General features: G+C 38.0%; 1 protein-coding gene across 1 annotated transcript in view; it reads left to right on the forward strand.

Moving 5' to 3' along the window:
• OTOGL (otogelin like) overlaps positions 1-24,148 on the forward strand; it is a 102,394-nt gene that overhangs the window by 75,784 nt on the left and 2,462 nt on the right. The window contains exons 43-56 of the mRNA XM_078376806.1: positions 6-147; positions 995-1,180; positions 3,072-3,284; positions 4,462-4,566; positions 4,700-4,807; positions 6,283-6,384; positions 8,123-8,227; positions 8,340-8,380; positions 9,384-9,447; positions 10,803-10,981; positions 12,097-12,201; positions 13,005-13,124; positions 14,464-14,509; positions 21,288-21,367. Coding sequence (XP_078232932.1) covers positions 6-147; positions 995-1,180; positions 3,072-3,284; positions 4,462-4,566; positions 4,700-4,807; positions 6,283-6,384; positions 8,123-8,227; positions 8,340-8,380; positions 9,384-9,447; positions 10,803-10,981; positions 12,097-12,201; positions 13,005-13,124; positions 14,464-14,509; positions 21,288-21,367 — 1,596 coding nt within the window. The remainder of the gene's footprint in view (positions 1-5; positions 148-994; positions 1,181-3,071; positions 3,285-4,461; positions 4,567-4,699; positions 4,808-6,282; positions 6,385-8,122; positions 8,228-8,339; positions 8,381-9,383; positions 9,448-10,802; positions 10,982-12,096; positions 12,202-13,004; positions 13,125-14,463; positions 14,510-21,287; positions 21,368-24,148) is intronic.

Below are 24,148 nucleotides of genomic sequence, written 5' to 3' on the forward strand. Positions count from 1 at the left end.
TGTAGGTTTCACCACAAGACTTTTGTGAGAAAATGTGGATCAACAATACATATTTTTGGAATTATGAATGTGATGCTCTTTCTGCGTATGTCGCATTGTGCAACAAACATAATATCTGCATTAAATGGAGAACACCAGATTACTGTTGTAAGTACTGTCTCCTTTGGTAATGTGTTAATTTTTTTAAGTTTTTTTTTTTTACATTTAAAGAACATAAACCGTGGTAGGTACAAGTGGTGCCTTATTTGGAATACGAGTATTATATTTGGAAAAGGAGACCCAAATTCAAATCTTGCTTTGCTGAAGTTTGGTGAATAATGTTTCAGTTGCTATGAGTAATCACTGTTGGTTGTTTATTAATTGCTGCCTTAATCATTGAGAGTGGTGTGGCATTGGTCATTAGTAGTGTGTGTGTGTGTATGCGCGTGCGCATACATGCATGATGAATGACATTTTCCCACCCTTCTACTGCCCCATATTTTGGAATAGGTATGGTTCTAAATGAGGATGTGAAGGTAGACACTACAAAACACTGCTTCTATAGAGGTGTATTTTTAAAAGTTGTAGCTGTGGTCATCTGTGCAAACATTTCAAGAAGAAACACAAAACAAAAGAAAAGCAAAAAAAAAAAAAGACATGATTATTTAAAGACTAGCTGTATAATTTAATGTAAGCTTCCATGGAACCAGCCCACTTCTTCACAACCTCCCACCAACAACTTGCTTTAATCAAAAGGCACACCTTTGCTCCTTTAACAGTCACTCATTCTCTGACCCCAACATAACTCACAGATTTTATAAAATAGTAAAGTATTGAAGATACAGCAAATTGCAAGTAACACACATCTGAGATAGTGTTCACCAGAACACTGATGATCTTTCTCTTGTACCATAGAGGTTATAAAACCTTACAATTACAGTTCTGGAGATTTTTAGAATATAATGGGATTCGTGACTTTGTAGTATTACTACTGCTTATTTTTTTCTGTATGTAGCATTAAGTTGTCCCAATGGGAAAGAATACCAGCCTTGCGTGCAACCCTGTGCAGCTAAAACATGCCTAAATAAATGGTTCTATGAAGAATCACCATGTTCCTACCTGAGAGAAGACTGTGTTTGTAAAAATGGGACCATTCTTCACAGAACAGACTCTGACCTCTGCATTCCAGAAGAAAAATGTGGTGAGTAAGCCTCCAGCTATGTAAGCACATTTTTCCCAGTTAGGCCCACACTTACTTTCCAGAAGGGCAGAGGCATGGTTTCTATCTCAGTCTTCCCTTTGTCCAAATAGAACAAAATTAATGCATTTACTAATGGGCTTCCCTAGGAAAGCTACTATTCATCTACAGGTTTGAAAATTACTGTCAGTCTGATCTTGCTTGTTTACACAGAAACAGGCCCCACTATGCTTAGAGGGATTTATCCCATATGTGTCTCTAGGGTTGGGGATTGTATTGGCTTCAAAGCTTACAGTACTATTATTGGTTATCTGGTAAGAATCCTTAAAGTGTGATTTCCAAAGTGGTGGATTTAGATTTGCTGCCTACCAAGCTAAAACGATATTTAAATATTACTAGAAAATCAGTTGCAGCCACAGAAGGAGGCACAATATACTGATATAGTACTTTTTAACCATTTACTTGGGGAGCAAATTTTGTCAATACAAAGTCATCAGATCATATTTCGTTTTCCATGCTGTCTGTACTGTTGGAAGTGAACAGGTGTAAACCTCTTAAAGACACCAGGAACAGATAATAGTTGGGTTTGTGTGCTGCAGTTAATCATATGGGCATTCCATGAATTGATCAAACTAATAGTCTTCATTATCTTGCAAAGAAGAAAAATAGTATCTGAAGTTGTGTATATTGGGAAGTATTTGGGCTACAGCTTCTTCAGCCCTGTGATATTGACTTCCTATGGCTGTGGCCATAGGGAGCTGCAGTCCACAACCAGTAGATGTCCGAAGTTATTGCATCCAATTGAAATAGTAGAGGCTGTGTACCTCTGAATATAAGAGACTTTCTTGACTGGTTTGTGTGCATTAAGATATATTGAGTTGCCAGAAGCTGGGAACAGCACATTGGACTAGATGGAATTTAAACTGATTCACTAAGGCAATGCTTAATTTCCACAGAGATTGACAAAGGCATATTCATTCCTTTCATTGTGCCACAAAGCAAATGAATGCCCTGAACAAAGATGAATCAATCAAGAAATATGTTTATTATAATCATATGATCTGTTCAGATGGACATCAACCTATTTACAAACAATACAAAGAGCACTTTGTAGAACACTACTTTCTTTGTTCTTTGTAGAACAATAATAAAAAAAAGACCATTACCATTATGTGGCTGGGTTGCCATATGATAGTGTCCTTAGTATCCTCCCAAGAAACAGAGGGAGGTATCTCAAGAATTCTGCAGAAAGTGGGTTGGAAATCTGATTTGACTTTCAACTTTTCTTGATTATCTATTTTATAAATTATAATTTTACTTTATTTAGCTTAGTTTATTTTCATTTCTCCTCCTTTTTCTATTATCATTTTATTATTTTAACGAGCCCAGTATTTTAAAGACTACTCTGCCAATCAACTACCTGGGTGTTGCCTGGTATCTCTTAGTGCCATATATATGTTTAAACATATATAAAAACATATATATGGCACTAAGAGATACCAGGCAACACCCAGGTAGCTGATTGGCAGATTAGTCTTAAAAATACTGGGCTCATTAAAATAATAAAATGATAGAAAAAGGAGGAGAAATGAAAATAAACTAAGCTAAATAAAGTAAAATAAACCATAAAATGAATTAAAATAATCTGAGGTAAGCAAAAAGAAAAACTCTTGCTACTATCCCACACTGGAACTGGAACCAACAAAGATATTAGCTCTGGTATGTGCAAGGTTGTAGTCAATAAAATAAGTTATCCTGGTTTACATATAGAGTTAATAGAATAACACTCAAAGGCAATTGAGGAAAAATCCAAAGCCTTTAATTAGAAGCAGCTTATGTCAGTTCTCTGATATTTCTGAGCAGGCATGGTTTATTTTATGTTTCTCATCTGTAGCCTGTACTGATAATGACGGACACCCCCATACTGTTGGAGAGGTTTGGAATGGCTCCAATAAAGGATGCTGCATGTTTAAATGCTTGGAGAATGGGAGCATTGTTGCTGTAGAGCCTGAGTGTAATCAAGAGCCACCTCCAAAATGTGCAAGGGAAGGTGAAGTGATTATTAATGTAATTGAAGAAGGAGGCTGCTGCCCAAAGAAAGTCTGTGGTAGGTAATGTTTATGAGGCGGTGTTCACTTCTGACTTTATGTCTTCCTTGTGAGGTGGAGATGGATTCCTACAAGTAAAATAAATGCTGAGGTTATGGAGGAAAAGCATTAGCTGCATTGTGGTTTTCAAACTTGTTGTGGGCATAAGCCATCAAAAGATGGGTCTCTGACCTGTACGAAGTGACCACCATTCAGATGAGCTGTAGGTGGGGAAGAGAGTCTTGGGTTAAACATCAACCTCTCCACACCCTTTCAGGGAGAGATAGGACTTTGTTGTTGTTATTTAGTCATTAAGTCATGTCCGACTCTTCATGACCCCATGCACCAGAGCACACCAGGCCCTCCAGTCTTCCCGTGCCTCAGTAAAAAATAAAACTAACAAACAACCCCCCCCCCCACACACACCTCAAACTTAAACATACTAAACAGGGCAACCGAAAGGCCTGATTGTACTTTTCTTCCCAAATGCACTATGGATATTTCCCTTGAATCCCAGGCTCATCTCGTGGAAGTCAGGTGTGAGCCAGTGTGGTATACTGTTTACAGTGTTATGACTGGGTCCTGAAGCTCTAAGCTCAGGTCCCCACTAAGGCATGAAGCTCACTGTGGGGCAATCACTCAGTCATTCTCTGTTAGTCTGATCTACTTCACAGGACTGAGGATGAAGAGAGCCAAGGTGGTGCATCTTGAGGTCACTGCAGGGAAAGGCAGGTCAAAATGTAAAAAAATAATCATCAGGGGATATTCCATAGCGAGGTGATCAGCTTAACTTCCAATCCTCCCGCTGTGTCCTGAGTAGCTAGCTATGGAGGAAATTCTTCTTAACAATGTTGTGATTCTTTAATTCAGGCTTGTCTGCTTCCATTTTATGTGTACTGTAATATTGGTGCAATCAATATCTCAATTCTTTCTCCATGAATGGAGATTAAAAAGTCTTTAGATACAGTATTGGCTGGTAGGTGAGTGCTGATTCTAGCATAATTTGCTCACTTCCTACTTTTGATATTGAATAAACAAGCAATGTTTTGGCTCCCAAACTGAACACATCCAAACAAAGATCATGATAATATATTAAACACTAATCTGAAATTCATTTATTATTTGAATAAAATTTATTTGTAGGAGAAATTTAAATATTACTGTAATAAATGATTCAGCCTTCATTTTCATTTTTAGAATGCAACACAAGTCTGTGTGACCCTGTTACACCAATATGCAAAAATACCGAGAAGCTGGTTGTGGGATACAACCCTTATTCTTGCTGTCCTCAGTACCGATGTGGTAAGTGATAAACAGATGTGTATACCTCTTGTGAATATTTTTAAAAATGACATAATTAACTGCTTTTTATGTATGTTTAAAAATAACATAATTAACTGCTTTTTACTGGAAATGTGTTTTTTTTTAAAATTAGAATGTGATCCATCTGCATGTCCCAATGGTTCCCGCCCAGAATGCAGAGAAGACCAGTTTATTGTTGAAGCAAAGTTGGAGGATCCTTGCTGTTTCTCCTATTTATGTGGTAAGAAATCTTCCTTATGCTAAAAAGTCATGGATAAGTAGGGAATTGCAGAATATCTATAAATAAGATCAAGTTTAAGTGTTAATTTTGTGAAGTTGATCACAAAACATCCCTGATATCAAAAGGGTACCAGGTGTTGTCAGCTTTGAGTGATACACTTGGATTTTATTCCCTAATAAAAGTTGCTTTTACATTTGCTTTTTGGAAAACTCTGCCATTTAAATAGGAATGTAACATATTTTGACATTAAATTGAGGTAAGGTTTGTTCTTCCGTTAAATAAAGACTCTAAAGAAGGCATGGCCTGCCTATCTTCTAATGTTGTAAGCTGCTGCTTCCTACTCATTAATCTTAGCTTTAAATATTGTCTTTCAATGATTTAAGTCACCTTGGGTCCTTTTGAAGGAGGAAGGCAGGGTAAAAATATAAGTAAGTAAGCAACCAACCAAGCAACCAAGCAAGCAAGCATTTCCTGGCCTTGGGAATTCCACATAGATGAAGGACTTTATCCTTACAGTAATTCTTTGATACAGTGACTTTTGATCAGGTGAAAGTAAATGGTTGAGATGAGAACTTTGTGTAAAAAGACTGAAGAATCATCAGCTTAAATTGTTTTAAAACAGAAAGAATTGAAGACTTCCCAAGGCTGTGCCATTTTTCAATACACCCTAATCTGGTTTTACTATTTGTTTATTTAAATCATCTTACCAGTCTCTGCTAAAATAGCCCAGAAATCACTAGACTGGCTTGCAAATATCAGTAGTAAGACAGACCCTACCTTAAGATTTACAGTCTAAAAAGGCATGACACATGGATGAAGGGATGGGACAGAGGTGGGGAAAACACAAATGCAGTCACCTCTTAAACATGTAGTTCTTATAATGATCAGTTGGAATGGAAACACAGTGGCCTGATGGAATGGCTGGTGGCTATGTGACTATTAAGAGGAAGCGGAAGGCAACTATCCTCTCAGGAGAAGTGATGGAATACTTCTCCTTTTTTCTCCTTCTGCTCTTCATCCAAATGAAATGGCTCCTGGCTGGAAGATAGGTGAAATAGGGGACCACAGATGGTCAGTCTCCAGGCAGAGTGATGGACTATCTTTGCTTCTCTTCTCTCCTGCTGCTCTGCAGACTGATGGAAAGAAGGCAACTGTAGATGAGGGACAGCTTAGAATGGATTTAAGACAACTGCTTTTCTTGGTTTTCCATCATCACATGACCTTTGCAGTTGCTATCCAATGAGATAATACGGAAACATTTGACTTTCTTTACTGATAGGTTTGAAAGCAGTTCTGATCAAAACAGAAGCTTCTTGATAGGGACTAATAGCAAATCCTAAATGTAGAGAATCACTAAGAGAACATCTAAGTCAATATTTTTAGCTATTGGTGATACTTGGAGCATATAAACTCAAATATTATAGTATTGGAAAGAAATTGAAGTAAAACATTTTAAACTCAGTTTTCTCTTTCAGTTTGTGAATCCTGCATTGAACCAATTCCACTATGTAATGAGGGGGAAATTCTCACTGTAGACCGTAGCACTACTCATTACTGTTGCCCTCGTTATCACTGTGGTACGTTTTGCTTTGTTAACATATCTTAAATTAGATTAAGATGATTACTGATTCTGTGTCTGCTACATTTACCACATTGGGAAGAATGAGAAAAATGGTTCTAGATAGGCAATCATTAATGTGGGCATGGGAAATCTAAGTTCACACCCTTTCCTTGCCTGTGTCCCCCTTCTTACACTGAAGAAGAACTTTTGAAGAGGATTGGAGCCATGCTTGGTTTAGGTTTTCTGACTACAAGCATGATGATAATCATCTTCAGTTGCTTATACAGTGGTGCCTTGAGTTGCGAACTTAATCCGTTCTGAAATGATGGTCGTAACTCAAGTTGGTTGTAACTCAGAGCCCCATTTCCCATAGGAATGCATTGAAACATGATTAACCTGTTCCAGCGGAAACACCCCTGCCTCCACTAAAAACACATTAAAAAGCACTGCAAGACCCATCAAAGCACAGAAACATACCCCCCCCGAATCAAACAAACCCATTCCAGCAGGGACCAAAAAACACATTGCAAGACCCATCAGAAACACGATTAATGCATTCTGGCTGACCTCCCCCCCCCCAAAAAAACCCCCACACACTAAAAACACACTGCAACACCCATCAAAGCACAGAAACATAACCCCCTGCCCAGCCCAAACCCAAGCAGCCGCAGAATTTAAAAAAAAACATTCCAGCAAACCCCGCCCAGCTCAAACTCACGCTGCAAAACCCCAGTACTCACCCAGAACAGGCAGTCTCTCCGTTTTAAAAAATAAAGTCAAAAAGCAAAAATAAAAGCAGTACCAGGCAGTCCGAAGCCTCTCTCAGAATGCACACACTCTAACCACTGGGGCGAAGGAGCTACAAAGAAGCAGCCACTTCTCTGACCAATGGTTAGCAGTTTAAATTCCTCGCCTTTCCCCCTATTTTTTTCTGATCGTATCTCAAAGCTCCTGTCGCAAGTCAAAGCAAAATTTTGTGACCGAAGCTGGTCATAACTCGATTTTGGTTGCAAGGCAGGGAGGTCGTTAAGTCAAGGCACCACTGTAGTTATACTCTCCTCTCAGATTTTCTCTGCAAACACTGGATAGTTACTGATGAAAGAGTGGTGGTACCTGTGACCTTCTGTGTGCAGATTCATTTTTCTTGAATGCCTGTGTAAGTCTTATAAATACGCCTCTTTGATATCTCATATCTTATTCTTTATCCATTCATAAAGGAATCTCCAGTTTAATTTTTATTCCTTCAACAAAGAAATCAGAACAGTTTTTTTAGCTTCACAATAGCCACATAGGTAGTTCCACCTGAGCAGTAAAGACTTGTTCAAGGTCACACAGTGAAATATGGAAACAGGAAATGATTTAAACTTAGTTTTCCAGCATCTAAATGTCTTCTAGTTACACCTGCGCCTGCACTTATGTAACAATGCATAACTGATATTAACTATAACCAAACCTGAAAACCTATAGAACTGATTCTAAACCCAGTGGGTCTTTCAGTTTTTGTTGCTCAAGCAACATTCTCATGCTACATTTGGAGGAAAGCGGTATGTGGTATGGTATAGGAGGAATTTATTCAGTTTTAAAAGATCAAAAATTCTACTGGACAAGTCCAGTGACTTGGGTATGTCTTTAGCTGCCAAGTCATTAAATCAAACTGGCATCTTTAAGAAATAATAATGTAATGTGGAGCGGTTCTGGGTATTTGCTATGGAATTAGATAATCACTTTATTTAATCACTTCATTTCTCTTGTAGTCTGTGATGAGAATCTCTGTCACGTACCTCTTCTGAATTGTTCTGCTGATACAAACATGGTGAAGAAAAGAATGCCTGGGCAATGCTGTCCACAGTGGAGCTGTGGTATTCGCCAAATTATTTTCTTCTAATTACATAAATTAACAATATATGGCTTCTTTTCCCTCTAGTGTAGTTGTAATGATCTCTCTCTCTTCCACATTTCTTCTTTTTCTAGAATGTGACTGTGAAAATGCTGAAGTACCAATCTGTAAAGTGGTAAGAAATGTTTTGGGTGGGTGGTACTATATTGTGTTTTGAACTCATTTTAAAAGCCTCTTTATTTTGTGGTCCTTTTTCTGAGGCTATGGACTATACTGTCATCATATGACTATGACTATGCAGACTGAGCTGAAGGTCTAGAGAAGCTTCTGCTTGCCTTGCCCACTCCTTATTGGGCAGTGGTGGACTTTGAGCCTTGAGGGCACAAGCAAGGAAATGAACAATTTTGAAATGATGAGATAAAGACATTATTATTATTATTATTATTATTATTATTATTATTATTATTATTATTATTATTATTATTATTATTATTATTATTATTATTATTATTATTATTATTATTATTATTATTATTATTATTATTATTATTATTATTATTTTTATTTTTATTTTTATTTTTATTTTTATTTTTATTTTTATTTTTATTTTTATTTTTATTTATTTATTTATTTATTTATTATTTATTTATTTATTTATTTATTATTTGATTTGATTTGATTTGATTTGATTTGATTTGATTTGATTTGATTTGTACCCCGCCTATCTGGACCAATGGACCACTCTAGGCGGCTGCCAACATAAAATTTAAACAATAAACACAGCAAGTGCAGAAATAATACAAAACAACTATAATATAAATAGAAAAAATAAGAAGAAAAATAATAAGAAGAAAATCAAGAGTTGACTGGAGGGAAGGCCTGAGTGAAGAACCATGTTTTTAGTTGGATTTTAAACATCACCCACTGATGACATCTCGCCAGAACCTGGATAAGATCCATGAACAATGCCCTTCAGGTGTAATGCAACTGAAAGGCAAAATAATCTTGCTTTTCTTAGAAATGTAAAAATGTACTGTTATCTGGTCACATTGACAGTTCATTTATATATGTTTTCGCCCATATATAACTAGTTAGTTACTGAATCTGGATAGGGGTTTGGACATATATGGCATTGATGCTTTTTTCATTTTCTCTTTCTTTCCTTTTTTATATTGCAGGGAGAAATTCAACTTAAAGATGCTAATATTTTCAGCATGTGTGGATGTCCAAGGTACAGTTGCGGTATGTATGTATTGTTTTCAATATTCTTCATTTAGAAAATAAATACTAATTTCTATCTGTGTTCTATAATCTTCTAACATTCTTGGTGGATTTCTGAGTTACAAGTGAATGAGAAGAACAAAGCTGCTGGATAGAGATGGGCATGAATTGGTTATTCTCAGTTTGCCCTACTTCATAAAGGCCCTCCCCTGCCTCCTCAGCCATTCAGCCACTCACCAGACCCAGCTTGCTTGCTTTTTCCACCTCCTCAACTAATCTCCCTCTCATGAGCAAGAGCACAGATTTCTCTGCCCTTTTGTCTGAGTGGAAGGTCAGCCAAGAGGGCGTGGCAGAGAAGCCTGAGCTGCTGCCAGGACTGGAAGATCAATTGAGGAAGTGCAGGAAGCTACCAAGCTGGGCCTGGTGAGTGGCTGATTGAGCCACAGGAGGCAGGGGCTGAAGTGTGATGAACTCAAGGGCACAAACTGCTGCTAGCGGAAAATATTCCATTTTAAGAAGATTTGTATTTGCAGTTCTTCAATCATGTTGTTTGTGCATGGCTATTAAAACACGAAAGATGTTCCAGATGCCTACATAAATCTTATCCACCATAATTTCTGAGCCAAGTCCAATGGGAGTTCCAACTTGAGTATACTAATTAAAATCAGTAGCATTGGTAATCACCGCTCATGGTTGTATCCATAGGTCTATTGTAGTTGTATGCATGTATAAAATGAAAAGTGAAAATATACATTGGAAAACAAAACATCTAACAGAATTTATTAAAAGCTTCAAAGTATACCCTATATGTGCATAAGATTACAACCTGGATTTATTCCTCAAAGAATGATGTGCATTTCAGTAGGATTTATTCACAATATCGCTCAACATATAATTGAACAGCACTATTCTTTCACCGTGTGTGTATGTGTCTATAGCACTAATCAGTCATTCTCTAATTAGAAGTCATCAACACAGTTGGGAGGAAAATTCTACCCATTCTTTGCCATCTTGCTCGGACTAACAGTCACATATCTGCATAAAAGAATCACTCTAGATGTGAGCAAGAACACAGATTTTCTAGTTCAGAGTGTAGAGCCTGCATGCAAACAGTAACATCTCATCTTCAGTATTCTTGCTGCTAATTGGGCAAATTGACAGGGGAGGAGGCAGGATTAGTCTGTGCGACATAACATATCAATAAATCCTGAACAAATAAATAGAACTAAATATGTATGTGTTTGTCTGTCCCTCTGTGTGGATGGGCAAGGTATTACAAAAATAACAAACATCAATTGTTTTCAAATATAGAAAGCATTCATAGGGTAAGTTTGTAACATTTTAAATAAATTTTTATTTCTTTCTTTTTATATTAGAAAAGGATAATGTCTGTGTATTCCAAGAAGTAACTATTCTGAGTCCTGGTCAGACTATGATTCAGTATTTGGATGGAGATCTTTGTTACACGGCAAAGTGTTCAGAAGAGAAAGACCCCAGCACTGGATTTCATGCAATGGATGTGACAATAGTTAACTGTTCCCAAAAATGTGAAATTGTAAGTGCAGTATTGCTAAAATTTAGTTACTTGTGAATATAATGGAGCTGTCCTTTAAACCCATTAAACTTATAGGGATGTATTTCAGGTTTTTGTCCAGATACATATTTCTTGAGGGGCTTTGAAATAATGGAAATGGAGTACCTTCTATCAAAGGAGGGAAACGTTTGTTTCCAATTCAGGATTTCTGTCTGAAATCCTGAAGGGCTGTTACTAGTAATAGTGCTAGGTATGAATTGGATAATACACTTACATAGATGACACATGGCAGCCTCTTGCCTTTGTATGGTGAGATTACATTTAGCTTCAAGTTATCTTTTTTTAACTTGTCATTGAGGCGTACCGTGTCAATACTCCTTGGCTTACTAGTAGAAAATCTCTCTCTCTCAATCCTTCCTTCCTTCCTCACTCTATCTGCTTCTCTCTCGCTTTCCTCATTTCATTCAGCCAAGGTAAGATGCCAGGGCAATCCGTCCTTTGGATAAGAAGGTATGATCAGTGGCTGCATTTGGATGCAATGCTAAATTAAGAGAATGAGCTTAGTCTCTCCTTGCAGTTTGTGTACTGTTTCTTCTCTCTAGCAACCATGAGGAAATTGGCAACTTCTGGTTCAATTTCCAATTAACCACAATTCATTGTGTAATGACTCCTAAACTTCAGTCAGTCTTAATCTCTGCTTAATGAAAACAAGCCAGCTTCACTAACCATGGCTTGAAGTTAGCTTGCTTCACTGATCTTAGTCAAGGTCACGTTTAAATGAGACGTCGAAATGGAGTTAAATATATCTGAATTCCTCTGCACAGCTAAACTGGAGGTGAAGTAGAGATCCCTGCAAGAGTTCATTACAGTAATACCTCTGGACCAGGCAGGAGAGTAGATAACCCACATGAACAAGCTCTTCCCCTTAGCTGTTGCAGGGGCTGATGGCAATAGGCTTCCTAAAGGAAAAAGTTTGGGAAGAATTGTCAAAATATTTTCATAGGAAACTGCATTAAAAAGCATCCCGGCTGCAAATGGCACATTTAGCACCTGATTGTAACCAACAGTATATATTTGAAAATGAAGTTGTCAGTTTGGAGATATTTTAAAACATTTGATATCTTTCTTTTAAACAGCATCAAGTATACATCCCTTCTTCAACTCAAGAGTCTTGTTGTGGTTCTTGCAGAAATGTTTCATGTGCCTTTGACAATGGCAATGGGACCCTTGGCATTTACGAAGTAAGTCCCTCTTTTTAAAAACCTGCAGAAAATAAAGCATCAGAATTCTGATTACACATTTCTTAATAAAATCCTTAAATTCCTTTAAGCTACTTCTTGTATTTGTCATCAGAGTTCAAACTACCTTTGGACAGAAATCAGCTTGTATGTTCAATGTATCTTTATATGAAAAGGAATTATCATAAGCTATCACACTATCAGATCCAGATAAAAATACAAAAATAATTTTTTTAAAAAACCACATTGCGACACCTTCAAGACTAACTGCAATATTTCAAGAGACTCTTGCAGAACGTGGGCTGCATACAAGTTGAACAAACAAACATACAAACAAACAAATGTGATCTTCTTCTTCTTCTGAAGAAGAAAGGGACATATCCATAAAAAGAAGCTGGCACTGAAATATAATAGTCTTGAAATGCCACAATGTTCTCGGTTTCTGTTTTTTTTTTTTTTTATGGATGTGGTTGCACAGACTAGTATGGCTGATTCTTAGAAAATTGCAGCAGATGCTCAGAGTTGCCACCTGTATGTGCTTCTGGGTTGAGTGCGAGGATCACAGAAGGGACAGCAAAGCCAGGAGGATTAAAATGCTCAAGCCAATCGTCTTCCTTCTCCATGTGTTTCTTTGTACTGGGGCTAGCTGCTGGTTGGGAATATTAATTTGTTTAACATCTTTTATAAGCCATCTCTAAAGTTGGCCACATTCACATTAAGCAATAATCCAGAAAACTGGAAAATCCAGGCTTATTGTAAACAAAATGCATTGTTTTTGTAAACCCCCCCCCCCTATTTTTTTTTAGGAAGGAAGCACCTGGGACTCAAATTGCACAAAATATGAATGTGTAAAGACTCCTGTAGGTGCAATAGTACTTGGCTCCAGTGTCATTTGCCCACCTTTTAATGAGACTGAGTGCATGAAGGTTTGTATTTTAATTGTAGCTAATGCAGATGAGAAATTAAACATTAAATTTGTTTCTGTGAATTTGGTATCTATTAGAGTGTGCTACATAGTGTAAATGTATGCAGTCATGTTTCATTGTTTTTCATGTTTTCATCATCATCATCTTAGAACTGCATATTTGAAGGAATGAGCCCTATGGGTCATCGAGTCCAGCCCTTGTCAAGGAGCCACAGTAGGGAATCGAACTTCCAGCCTCAGGGAGCCAGATACCTAACCCACTGAGCTATCTAGCAGAGTGCCTTCTAGGCCTTGTATGTCATGGCTTCCGGTGTGAACTGGTATGACTGCATGGGTGCTGATGGCAACAAGACTCATTTAACTAACTCAAAAAAAAAGTTGAATGAAAAATCAACACAGGGCTGTTTGTTCAGGGGGGTTAATGCTGACGAACGCTCGACAAGGGATGGAGGGGAAACCCTTGTGCAAGACCACCAACACTCTGTGATATCACCTCCAGCCACTAGATGGCTATCGTATTTGGGAAGGCTCAAAAGTAGTTTGCTAGATGCATGGCCAGGGGTCAGCACACAGCATGGCATGCAAATACTATAGGCTACAAGGGCTTAGAAGACCCACCACAAGTAGCAGTGGAATCTTTTATTTTTTTTCTGAAAATTCAATAGAAACTTATTTTTAGGATCCAGCCCTGAGAGGCCATTTACCTGTAGCCACCACTATTCTGCCATTATTCCCAGTGCCCCGTGCCACAAATTGTATACTAAAACAGGGTCTGGGCACCCTAGGAATAAAGCTGGCAATGGATGCTCCTGTAGCTACCTCCCCTTGCACTTCCCTTTTCTACACCAGCCTGAGGATGTATTGAGGCTCTGTCTTCCTCCACTGTTGCAACTCATACCACACTGTATCCTGGTAAGCTTCTCGTGGGGTTAGGAGCAGAGAAGTAACAGACATGTTGTTCAGGGCCTCTTCCTGACTGGCCCTGAGTAGACAGTATGATGATGCTACTGCTTTAACAATGTTTAAAAAGTAATTTTTAAAGTTCCATCAGATGTGGTGGCCACTTGCAATGAACTGTAATGTAAGGCTGATGTTGCAGCTTATGCCACAGTAAATAAGCTTTTCCTAATATTTTCATGACAAACACTTCCTTGTACCTTAATAACTGTTGTAAGTTGCAGGTTGAAAGTAAATTGTCATTACAGTTAAAATAAACAAGTAAATACATGAACTGGCTATGGATTTGGCCACTTCTTTTCGTTTACATACATCAGTCAGATATTTCAACACAGTTTGGGGGCGCAGTCTTTTTTTGAAATATTCCTTTTTAATTTTCCTAGAATGGAGGCACTGTCCAGACATATAATGATGGCTGCTGCAAGACCTGTAAGTGAAAAAAAAGCTGCATTCAGTGCTAATAATGTGCTAGTCTGGCTTTGGTATTGATAGCTATGTGTGTTCTTAACTCCTCTAATGGGATATATGGGGGAAAAAGCATGCTGCCTCTCAAATCATGTAAAATGTGTGTAGTTCTTAACAAATGTCATTTATAAGCCTTGCTTTATATGGCTGCTCACATGGTGATCTTTGATTATTTTTAACCCTTTCCTTCTGGAGTATAACCATATCTCTTCAAAAATAGCATGAGTGTAAATCAAAAGTGATTTTTTTTAAAAAGAAAGAAATACAAATATGTAATATATTACAAAGATTGTGCCAGATTCTAGAACAACATATATTTGAATATGTTCGCAGGAAAAGTCTAAAGTATAGAATTCTGATATGGGGCATATACTCAAAGTAATTAGTGTGATGGCAGCTATAGTCTCTTGTGACATATGTTCTATAGGAATAGATGTTTTTCCTCTTTGTTGAAATATGAGAAGATATTTCAGTTAGCAAATTATTTTGCAGTTCATTTTATTTACGTATTGGTCCTATTTGTATCTCAGCATTCTACCAGTGAGCTCAAGATGGCATATAAATATAGCTTTCCTCCTGTGGCCCCATTTTGTTGTCATGACAACCCTGTGAAGTAGGTCAGGGTGAGAGAGTACGACTGGCTATTATTGCCCATTGAGTTTCATGGCAAACTGGGGGGATGGGGGACATGAATCCTGGATTCTTTTGTCCTAATCCATCACATTCACCACTACACCATGAAGGCTATCATTTATATAAAAACAACAACTGCATTTTAAGAAAGTACATATCAAATTTCAATGTACAAATATGAACTTATATTAATTTAAATATTTTATATGGCATATATTAATTATTTTACTCTAAAGCATCCTGCCTGGGTTTAAGGCATTATCAACATCATGAATTAAGGCTCTCAGAGGTAGCAAAGGAAAACATGAAGCCTAAAATCTTCAAAATCATATTAGTCAGTGGATCTTGGTCATTCACAGGATGACTTTTCACATGAGAAACCTGGATATTTTTGTAAAAATAATTGAAAATCAATAAAATATTTGGACTGGATGCAGAAAACCCCAAAATGGGGAATTTAAATAGAGTTGTAAGGCAACAACCCAGGAAATAAACTGATGCACAGACTGGTAGTTCTCATTTCAGAAAAAAATCCACTCCACTAGCTCACTGTGGCAGACTGAAAAGCAGCCAAACAGGATATTTATTTGATTATATCTTACAACAGTGGTCCTCCATATGTTTTTGGATGTCAGCTCTTAGAAGCTCCAGCCAGCCAATGATCCCGGCTCCTGGGAACTGACATTCAAAATATCAGAGGAGCTAAAGGATGAGAACCACTTTCCTGGAACCACTATCTCTATTTCAAAATCTGTTGGGAAGTACCAGACTTTGTCTTCTTTCCCCTTTGTGATTTAGAAACACCTTATGACATTGGAAAACACTTCTTGCTCGTTCTAAGAAAAGTCACTGGGTCCTGCACATACAGGCCATGCCTCTTTCTGTCACATCCTGTGCCATTCCAGAGTTTCTACGCAAAGCTGTTGCTTTTGGTGGTGCAGAAGGGACTCCAGTAATGGAGAAAAAAATGACTCTGCTCTCTGGATCCGTCCTCTATGTGAACAGACGAGACATGTTCAAAGTCAGTCTATTTGATTCAATTGGCATACGGAATATAGATATTTTTACATTTTGAGGCAATTTTACATTTGTAAAAAAAGATTGGTTGCTGGCGGAAAAATCCCACCAGTTGGTTAGACCATAACATCAATGAAAAATCAATATATTTTCATGTTGTGATGTCAATAGCAATATTAGAGGCACATGTGGCACAATGTGATCCCAGGATTGGGATACTGTTCACAGAACGGGCTGACCAAGATCGAGCAGATGTTGGTATGTGTAAGGGAGATTTCCTAACCAATAGTTTCTCCTTCTCCTAGTGCCATCTTTCATGGTGTTCCTCAAGAGCAACTTTCAGGGAGAGGGACACAGAGGGCTCCAGGGGAGAGGAGAAGTCTGTGAAAATCACCTCTTCCCATTTTCCAACTGAGTTTTCCCTTGAGTCATTTTTGCTCATGGGTACATATATAATAAACAGACACACAAATTATATATATTATATAATTGTCCCCTTAAATTTGTTTCAAAACCTAATACTGCTGGAAGGCATGCACTTGAATATATTACAGGCAAGACCCAGAGATGGTTTGGCAAAAGAGGTTATTATTTCAAGTCCTAATCAAGAAGAAAAATATTAGGGAAAATTATTTCTCTTGATAGATATATAAAGCTGAATACTGTCCACTACAGGCTCATCTTTGTCCTTCTCTGTTCAATAGTAAGTTATTTACTTTTTTATATTACACAGACATTCTCTAAAAGTATAGTATTACCATATTTTTAACAATATTATGTAATTTTAGGAACAGCATTGTTATACTTCAGAACTGTTTGTTGAGATGGCTTCTGAGAAAAAAGTATATAACATAATGAAATGCTATTTTACATGCTAATGGAGAATGTTATTTTTTTAAAATAAACTAAAAGCATGTGCTTTTTATCATAAAGCAGTTTATAAGTCCTTTACAAAATACAGCTTGCAGCTCCTTGGGTTTTAATGGGAACCAATAATCTTTATTTTAAAAGAAAAAATGATTAAGTGCATGCTAAGTGAGTTCATATATTTAATTCTTACCTTGCCATAGCCATAAAATGGCCATAGATTTTTGCCTCTTATAAACATTTTATCCACACAAGTTTTAAAGCATAGGGTTATCAATAATTTAGAAAAATAGGAAGACTTTTTCTATTTTACGAAAAGAGCAATTGCAGTTGGCAGTGTAAGAATTAATGCATTGTTGTTTATGTAAAATGTTTTTATATTACAACAAACTTATGTTCCCAATAATTCTGCCAGGTTCTGGACGGGGTGTATTACCCGTTGCCATTACCCCTGTAGTCTCTACTGATAGTATTAATTGTGAACCAGGTATTATTATTTTAATGTATTTTCTTTCTTTAAAAATCTTTTGCAATGTCAATATTCTTTATGGAACTGTCCATATGCAGTTGTGATTCACTGGCTGAAACTGTCTTGTTCAGATACATAAAAAGTGTAACACTCAGTGCTGAATTGCTGTATATTATGTATTTATTTAACTTATATACTGCCCAATATTGTGATATGCAACAGATAATGTCTATGAACCTTCCTTACCTTATGGCAGTTCACCACTAAGTTATGCCTTTTGGGTAACTGTACAACACAGCTTCAGCCTGTGTCAATGGAGCACATTGAGAGTTTTCAGAGTTACTATTTGAAATTAAGGTCATATATAATGGTTTTTAAGATAACAACTAGAGTTTACTATCCATCATTTAGGCTAGTGGCCCTCTAAATGTTTGAGTGCAGGTCCCTTATTCTTTCACGTTGTGTTTGATGAAAGAGGCTGTTGGGAATTGCTGCCTGACAACATCTGGAGGGCCCCAAATTCCTCACCTGACTTACTTTTAAAAAATTTATTATTTACCTTTTTTTCCCATTCAAAGAACCACTTCATAGTGTTGCTTGGTGTGGTGCCATGGCAATCAGGAACTAAGTGGTGGGTGGCAGGGAGTGACTTACTGGTGGGTCTGAGATGATGAAAGCAGTGGACAGCTGTGGAGGAAACACAGGCATTTTTCCTCGTTCATTTTCCACTCCAGTGTGTAGCCCTATTCAGGTAATCTTTAAGAGCTGATAAAGTCATATAACAAGAGAGAGTATACTAGCCTCCATTGCCAGCAATAATTTCCATCACACTCCCCACATAGAGAATTGCTTTGAAGAGGCCAGAATACTATTTGTGAAAATAGTATTGTGTAGCATGGGGAGGGCCTCCATACACAGAATAAACTTTCTTATTTAAAAAGTCGCCCTTGACATACAAAAAGCAACAGAAGCTCTTCTAATGTTGGAGATTGGGCTGCTTTGCTCTCTTTCTCTTCCTGTGTTGCTATTCACATTTATGGAGCCCTCTGACAGCCTTGCATCGTTGCATGGGTTGCACTTTACTTTGCTACATGAAAATGCATGTGAAGCAGGCCTGATAGATGTATGTATTCCATTAAAAAAACTATGAGAATCTTAACCCTGATATGAAAACTGTGAAATGCTGTGGAGTTCCCAAACATGAGAAAGAAATTGGAGCCATGAATTCTGTTCTGTTCACATTAGGAAGTTGGGCTAAAGCTATCAATAATGAGGGGACAGAGATGTCCTTGCTTAGTGAGAACACCAGGTACACAGTGGGCATGGACTGGACAGACAGCAATTATCATTTAATTATAGGTTTAAATGGAGAACTAGCTCAATAAACCACCTATTTAGGTCAGTGGGACTGGGATTTTATAATAATTTAATATAAATGACTTGCATGTGTCTATATCCTCAACATTTCCATGTTCATTTTAAGAACAGACACTTTTCCCATGTTGTGACTTTACATGCCCTGGTTTTAAAGCATAAATGCCTCAGTCCAGTAAACTTCATCAGTTACTATATGAAAGACATATGCCACTTTGCCAGATCCTGCATCTAAAATGGGTACAGAGCGGGTAACATCCATCCACTGGGTTAGTGTCTGTAATGATCCTTGGTAGTTTGGGACCTTTTATGGTGTTAGCACAGTAAGAAAATAATGGGGCTCACCTTTTATTTACAATTTATACCAGCATCCATTTTGGTCATTTGGCTTTACTAGCTACCAGTAACTGATATGTAATAGTTTTTATAAAACACTGTGTGTTTGATTCTTTGTGAGATACTCCCAAATTCTCCCATGGCAATCACTGTAGATCTACTCGCACTGAAGTATTTTGTTTGGATTTTGTAAACATTTCTGTCCCCCTATGGATATAATTTTTGGAAGAAGAGTGCTTAAGATAGCAGAACTGCTATGCTTAGTTATCCCTACAAGAAATGTGAAATCGGTTATATGCACATGGAACATAATTTTTTTAAAAACTCTTGTGATCCGTAGGTTTATTAACTTTTATGTGTCCTTTCTATTATCAATAATTTCTAGTTAAATGGGTATGTCAGGTCATCAGGGCTACAATATCCTTTATCTTTGTTTCCTTCCAATTATATATTACTGTATACTGGAGATCTCAGAAGACCAGAAAATTCCTGTAAGCAAAGGGTCAAGCAGCTTACCATTCACCTTTTGGAAATTTTTTTTTTTAAATTTGTGTGTGACCAAACAAATAATTCATAGCTTTAAAAGGAGTATTCTCAATATCCTGATAAATATTCCAAGCCTTTTCTGGGCAGAGAAGTACATTATACTATATCCAGGGTGTTACGATCAAGTTGAGCAGAACAGGAAATTCTTGAATACTGTAGTTTGTCCATGTACTTTTTGTGCATTTAATTTCCTTGATAATAAGGTCTTTGGAATAAAAAAGGCTACCTGTAACAGAATGCATCATGTCTCTGTGCCTGATTACCAACATTTTAGCTATTCTTCATACATAAGACCAAGCCGAGGCTCAGAATATGGGTTTTCCTTGCAGTTGGGGAACAGGAGAAAAGCCTTTGCATCATGCCCTCCACATTACATATGGTCTGTGTCCAATGTCTGTAAAAACATCTGTCTGAGCCATCTCAGTTTAAAGTTGGGGACTACATCACTCAGTAATACTACCTATGTGAAGGATTTCGGAAATATTATAGACCACAAGCTGAAGCTGAAAATGAACTAACAGTAAAATGTGGCTGAAAAAAAGGGAAGATGCTATTTCAGGCAGCATTAACAGAAGGGTAGTCTTCCAAATCCCATGAAGTACTAGTCCACTGTGAAATTTGCACATCTCAAGGGCAACATCCTTTTGGCACGATGAAAAGCTTTCTATCCCTGCCCTGCTGTTTCAGTTTCTGAGACTTCCTAGGGCTTTGGGAACCTTGAAACAGGGTGGGGCGGGGCGGGGCTTTCAACCATCAAAAACTGTTGTTGGCAGTCCCAATCCTAACGGTGGCAATCTGGTGGTAATGTATGACTTTTAAATTAATTTACGTTACTTATTTTCAAAACCCCAATCTGCTAGTGCAAGGTCATGCATTAGGATTTTGCCCAGCATTTGCTTATATCAGTAGGAAGGACTGAATTACCATCTGCTTTCCTTATAGATTATTGTAATAATCTGGACTCATTCTGAAAATTCTGCTTAAGTGTTATATACCAAATTACTTTTGAATGTTATCTTTATATATTCAGCAAAAATAAGACTTTTATGGATGATTAAAATGCTACTTCTAGCAAGTACAAAGTATAGAATTTTCTTCTGCATCAAGAATAAATACTTTTGGGAATGTTATTGCATTATAAATTAGCTTTTAAGAATTTACTGAATAAATTGAAATAATTTCGAATTGTCTTAGTGAGTAAAGTAAAGCCATGACCCAAAGAGCCATGAGGTCAGCTCTGCAGATTCAATAGGATTTCTAAAGACCCTGTGTCATCTGACAGGTTCTCCAGGTTTAATCAGACTAGGTTTGTGCCTAGGCCCAAAGATATGGGGTGGGGGTGGGAAGACAACGAGACACCTTGAGGCATGTTCAAAAATACACACATAAAGGGCTGCTTAGATCATGACCTAATGGATGTCATTTTCAACATTACCATCATACTTTAACAACTTATATGTATGAATGCACATCAATTGAGAATATTTTACATTTCATCAGGCAAAAAGGATGATAGGATTTGCCAGAAAGTGATGATGAGAACAACTGTAAGGAAAAATGACTGCATAAGTAGAAGTCCGGTAAGTACAGGTGGCTTTTTCTTTTTGCACGTTCTATTATGTGATTCTAAAACATGCAAACCATTTAAAGATGCTCATAGTCAATAGGCTAAATAAATATCCACCCAACCACCGTGCATAAGCTCATCTGTTCCTCTGATATCTGGAAGATCTCTTACTGTAACAACATTGTTCTACTCATCTATTTGTTTACAAATTAACTGCCTCTACTTTAACATGACAGAAGGGCTGAGCTGTTCAGAACAACACCTGCCTCCACATAAATCACATCCAGTGTATTTGCTGAGGGTAGAGAAAAACATGGACATGTATCACTAAATACCTTCCTATTCCTAATAAAGAGTAGCAATGCATTATGTGAATATATCTTGGAAATATTATTTTCAAGCAGAGTGGTCTTTCACAGTGGTCATGTTTTTGATGTTAAAGAGATCTATGGTCTTTCACGGAGGGCACACCATAGATACTACACATAATTAAACCCCTCTAAAAGAGTTATAATACGATCTCTCTCACTTTTGTGTAAAATAGCTTGGTGTAAAATGGGACTGATAGGTGCCACTGCCACCAAATCACGGCAAATAATGCTGATGACATGCGACTCTATCTCTCCGTTACCACCTCTGCAGTGGATGCTGTCCAGATGCTGGACAGTTTCCTGGTTGCAGTACTGGAATGGACCAAGACTAACAGGGCTCAAACTGAACCTGGACAAAATAGAGATTTTGTTCCCGGGGGGGGGACCTCTGATAGGTTAGGGGGGAATTGTCCCTTGGCTGGATGGTACTCCCCTTCTGTTTAGGGATCAAGTGCATAATCTGGGTGTTCTTATGGACCAGGCTTTTTCTTGGGAGTCCCTGGTTGCAGCCATGTCCAGATCAGCCTTTAACCAAATTAGGCTAATCGCCCAACTCTGCCCCTACCTAGATGAGGACTCTCAAAGGACTTTGGTGCAGGCTCTGATCATCTCCCTGATTGACTACTGCAGTGCCCTCTATATGGGGTTCTCCTTCAACCTGATCTGGAGACTTCAGTGGGTCCAGAATGCGGCAGCCAGACTGGTGGTTGGTGCAAGTACATTTGACCACATCAAATTTACAGTTCTGGCTCATCTCCACTGGTTGCCCGTGGCATCCTGGATAAGGTTCAAGGTTTTGACACTCACATATAAAGCCTTCCATGGTTTGGGCCCATGTTACCTGTCAGAGCATCTCTCCTTAATGTCATCTAAGATAATTCCAGTTGAGGCTCCTCTGGGTGGCCCATAAATCCTCTACAATAAGTAGGGTCTTATTTGTAGTGGCTCCAACTTTATGGAACCAGCTTCCAGAGGAGTTCTGCCTAGGCCTCTCCTGTGAACTTTTAGGAAGCAATTAAAAACATTGCTTTTCAGGGAGGCTTTACACACCAACCCTAGCTGACCACCTTCCCCTCCTTTTTTCTCTCCCCTCCTCTTGTTCCCTCCCTTCTTTTCTTTCATCTGCTCTGAGATTAGTCTGTGCCTTTTTTAAGGGTTATCACTATTGGTTTTAATATTTCTATTTTTCTTTTTGTTTTCTATTTTACGAGTTGTAACTCACCCGGTAGAGGTGGACACTAATGGGAGTGGGATACAAATTGAATGAATGAATGAATGAATGAATGAATGAATGAATGAATGAATGAATAAGGCTACATAGTGGCATCCTCCTACTGGTGAACGGGGGGAGGGGGAAATGAAATTCCTGGCAATCTTCCTGTTGACCATTTTCCTTTTTCTCGTTAATGAGTGGGTCAGTTCTGCTGTTAGGTACCGTATTTTTCTGTGTGTAAGACGACCCAATATATAAGACATTTTTCTAACCCCAAATTAGAAAATTTGATCGCTGCTTTCCCCCTCCACTTCCTGAGTCCTGCAAAAGCAGGATCAAAGGGCTGTGGAAGTGGAGGGGGAAAGCAGCAATCTTAGGAAGTGGAGGGGGAAAGCAGTGATGAAAGGGCTACAGGATTGCAGCCCTTTGAACCTGCAACCCTTTCATGGCTGCTTTCCCCACTACCTCCTAAGCCCTGCAGGGCTTAGGAAGTGGCAGAGAAAGCAGCAATCAAAGGGCTGAAATCCTGCAGTGCTTTGATCCCTTTCCCCCATTACATCCATGGATAAAACAACCCTCAGTTTTTAGTCTAAATATTTTAGATAAAAGTATCATACAGGGAAAAATAAGATATTATGATGTTTTCCATGTTGCCCTTAAGAGTGCTGCGGCAGAAATAAAATACTTTGGAAACATAAAATAGTTGACACTGGAAGCTTCAAAGAGCAGCTGAGCTTCAGTTTGTTCATTCCCAAAGACATGGCACATTGAGAGCAGAAGGAAACTATCTTCCTACTTTCCTACTCTTCAGGTTTTTCCCCCATTGGAAGTTGCTCTGTGGAGCCAAAGAAGGTTATACACATCATTGACATTTACCAAAACAATGGGTTTGCTTTTTCTAGCTGAGATGACCAGGGAACTACAGACCAGTCAACCTGACATCAATCCCAGGCATAATTCTGGAGGAGATTATAAAGCATTCACTCTGCAAGCACCTTGAAAACAATGCAGTAATAACGAGAAGCCAACATGGATTTGTCAAGGACAAATCCTGCTATACTAATCTGATCTCATTTTGTGATTGGCTAACCTCCTTTGGTAGATGGTGTGAATGCTGTAGACACAATCTACTGTATTTTGACTTCGGCAAAGCCTTTGACAAAGTGCCTCATGATATTCTGATTGGCAAACTAACTAGGTGTGGACTGGA

This window comes from Pogona vitticeps, chromosome 5 (genome assembly GCF_051106095.1).
Source record: "Pogona vitticeps strain Pit_001003342236 chromosome 5, PviZW2.1, whole genome shotgun sequence".
Lineage (NCBI taxonomy): Eukaryota > Metazoa > Chordata > Lepidosauria > Squamata > Agamidae > Pogona > Pogona vitticeps.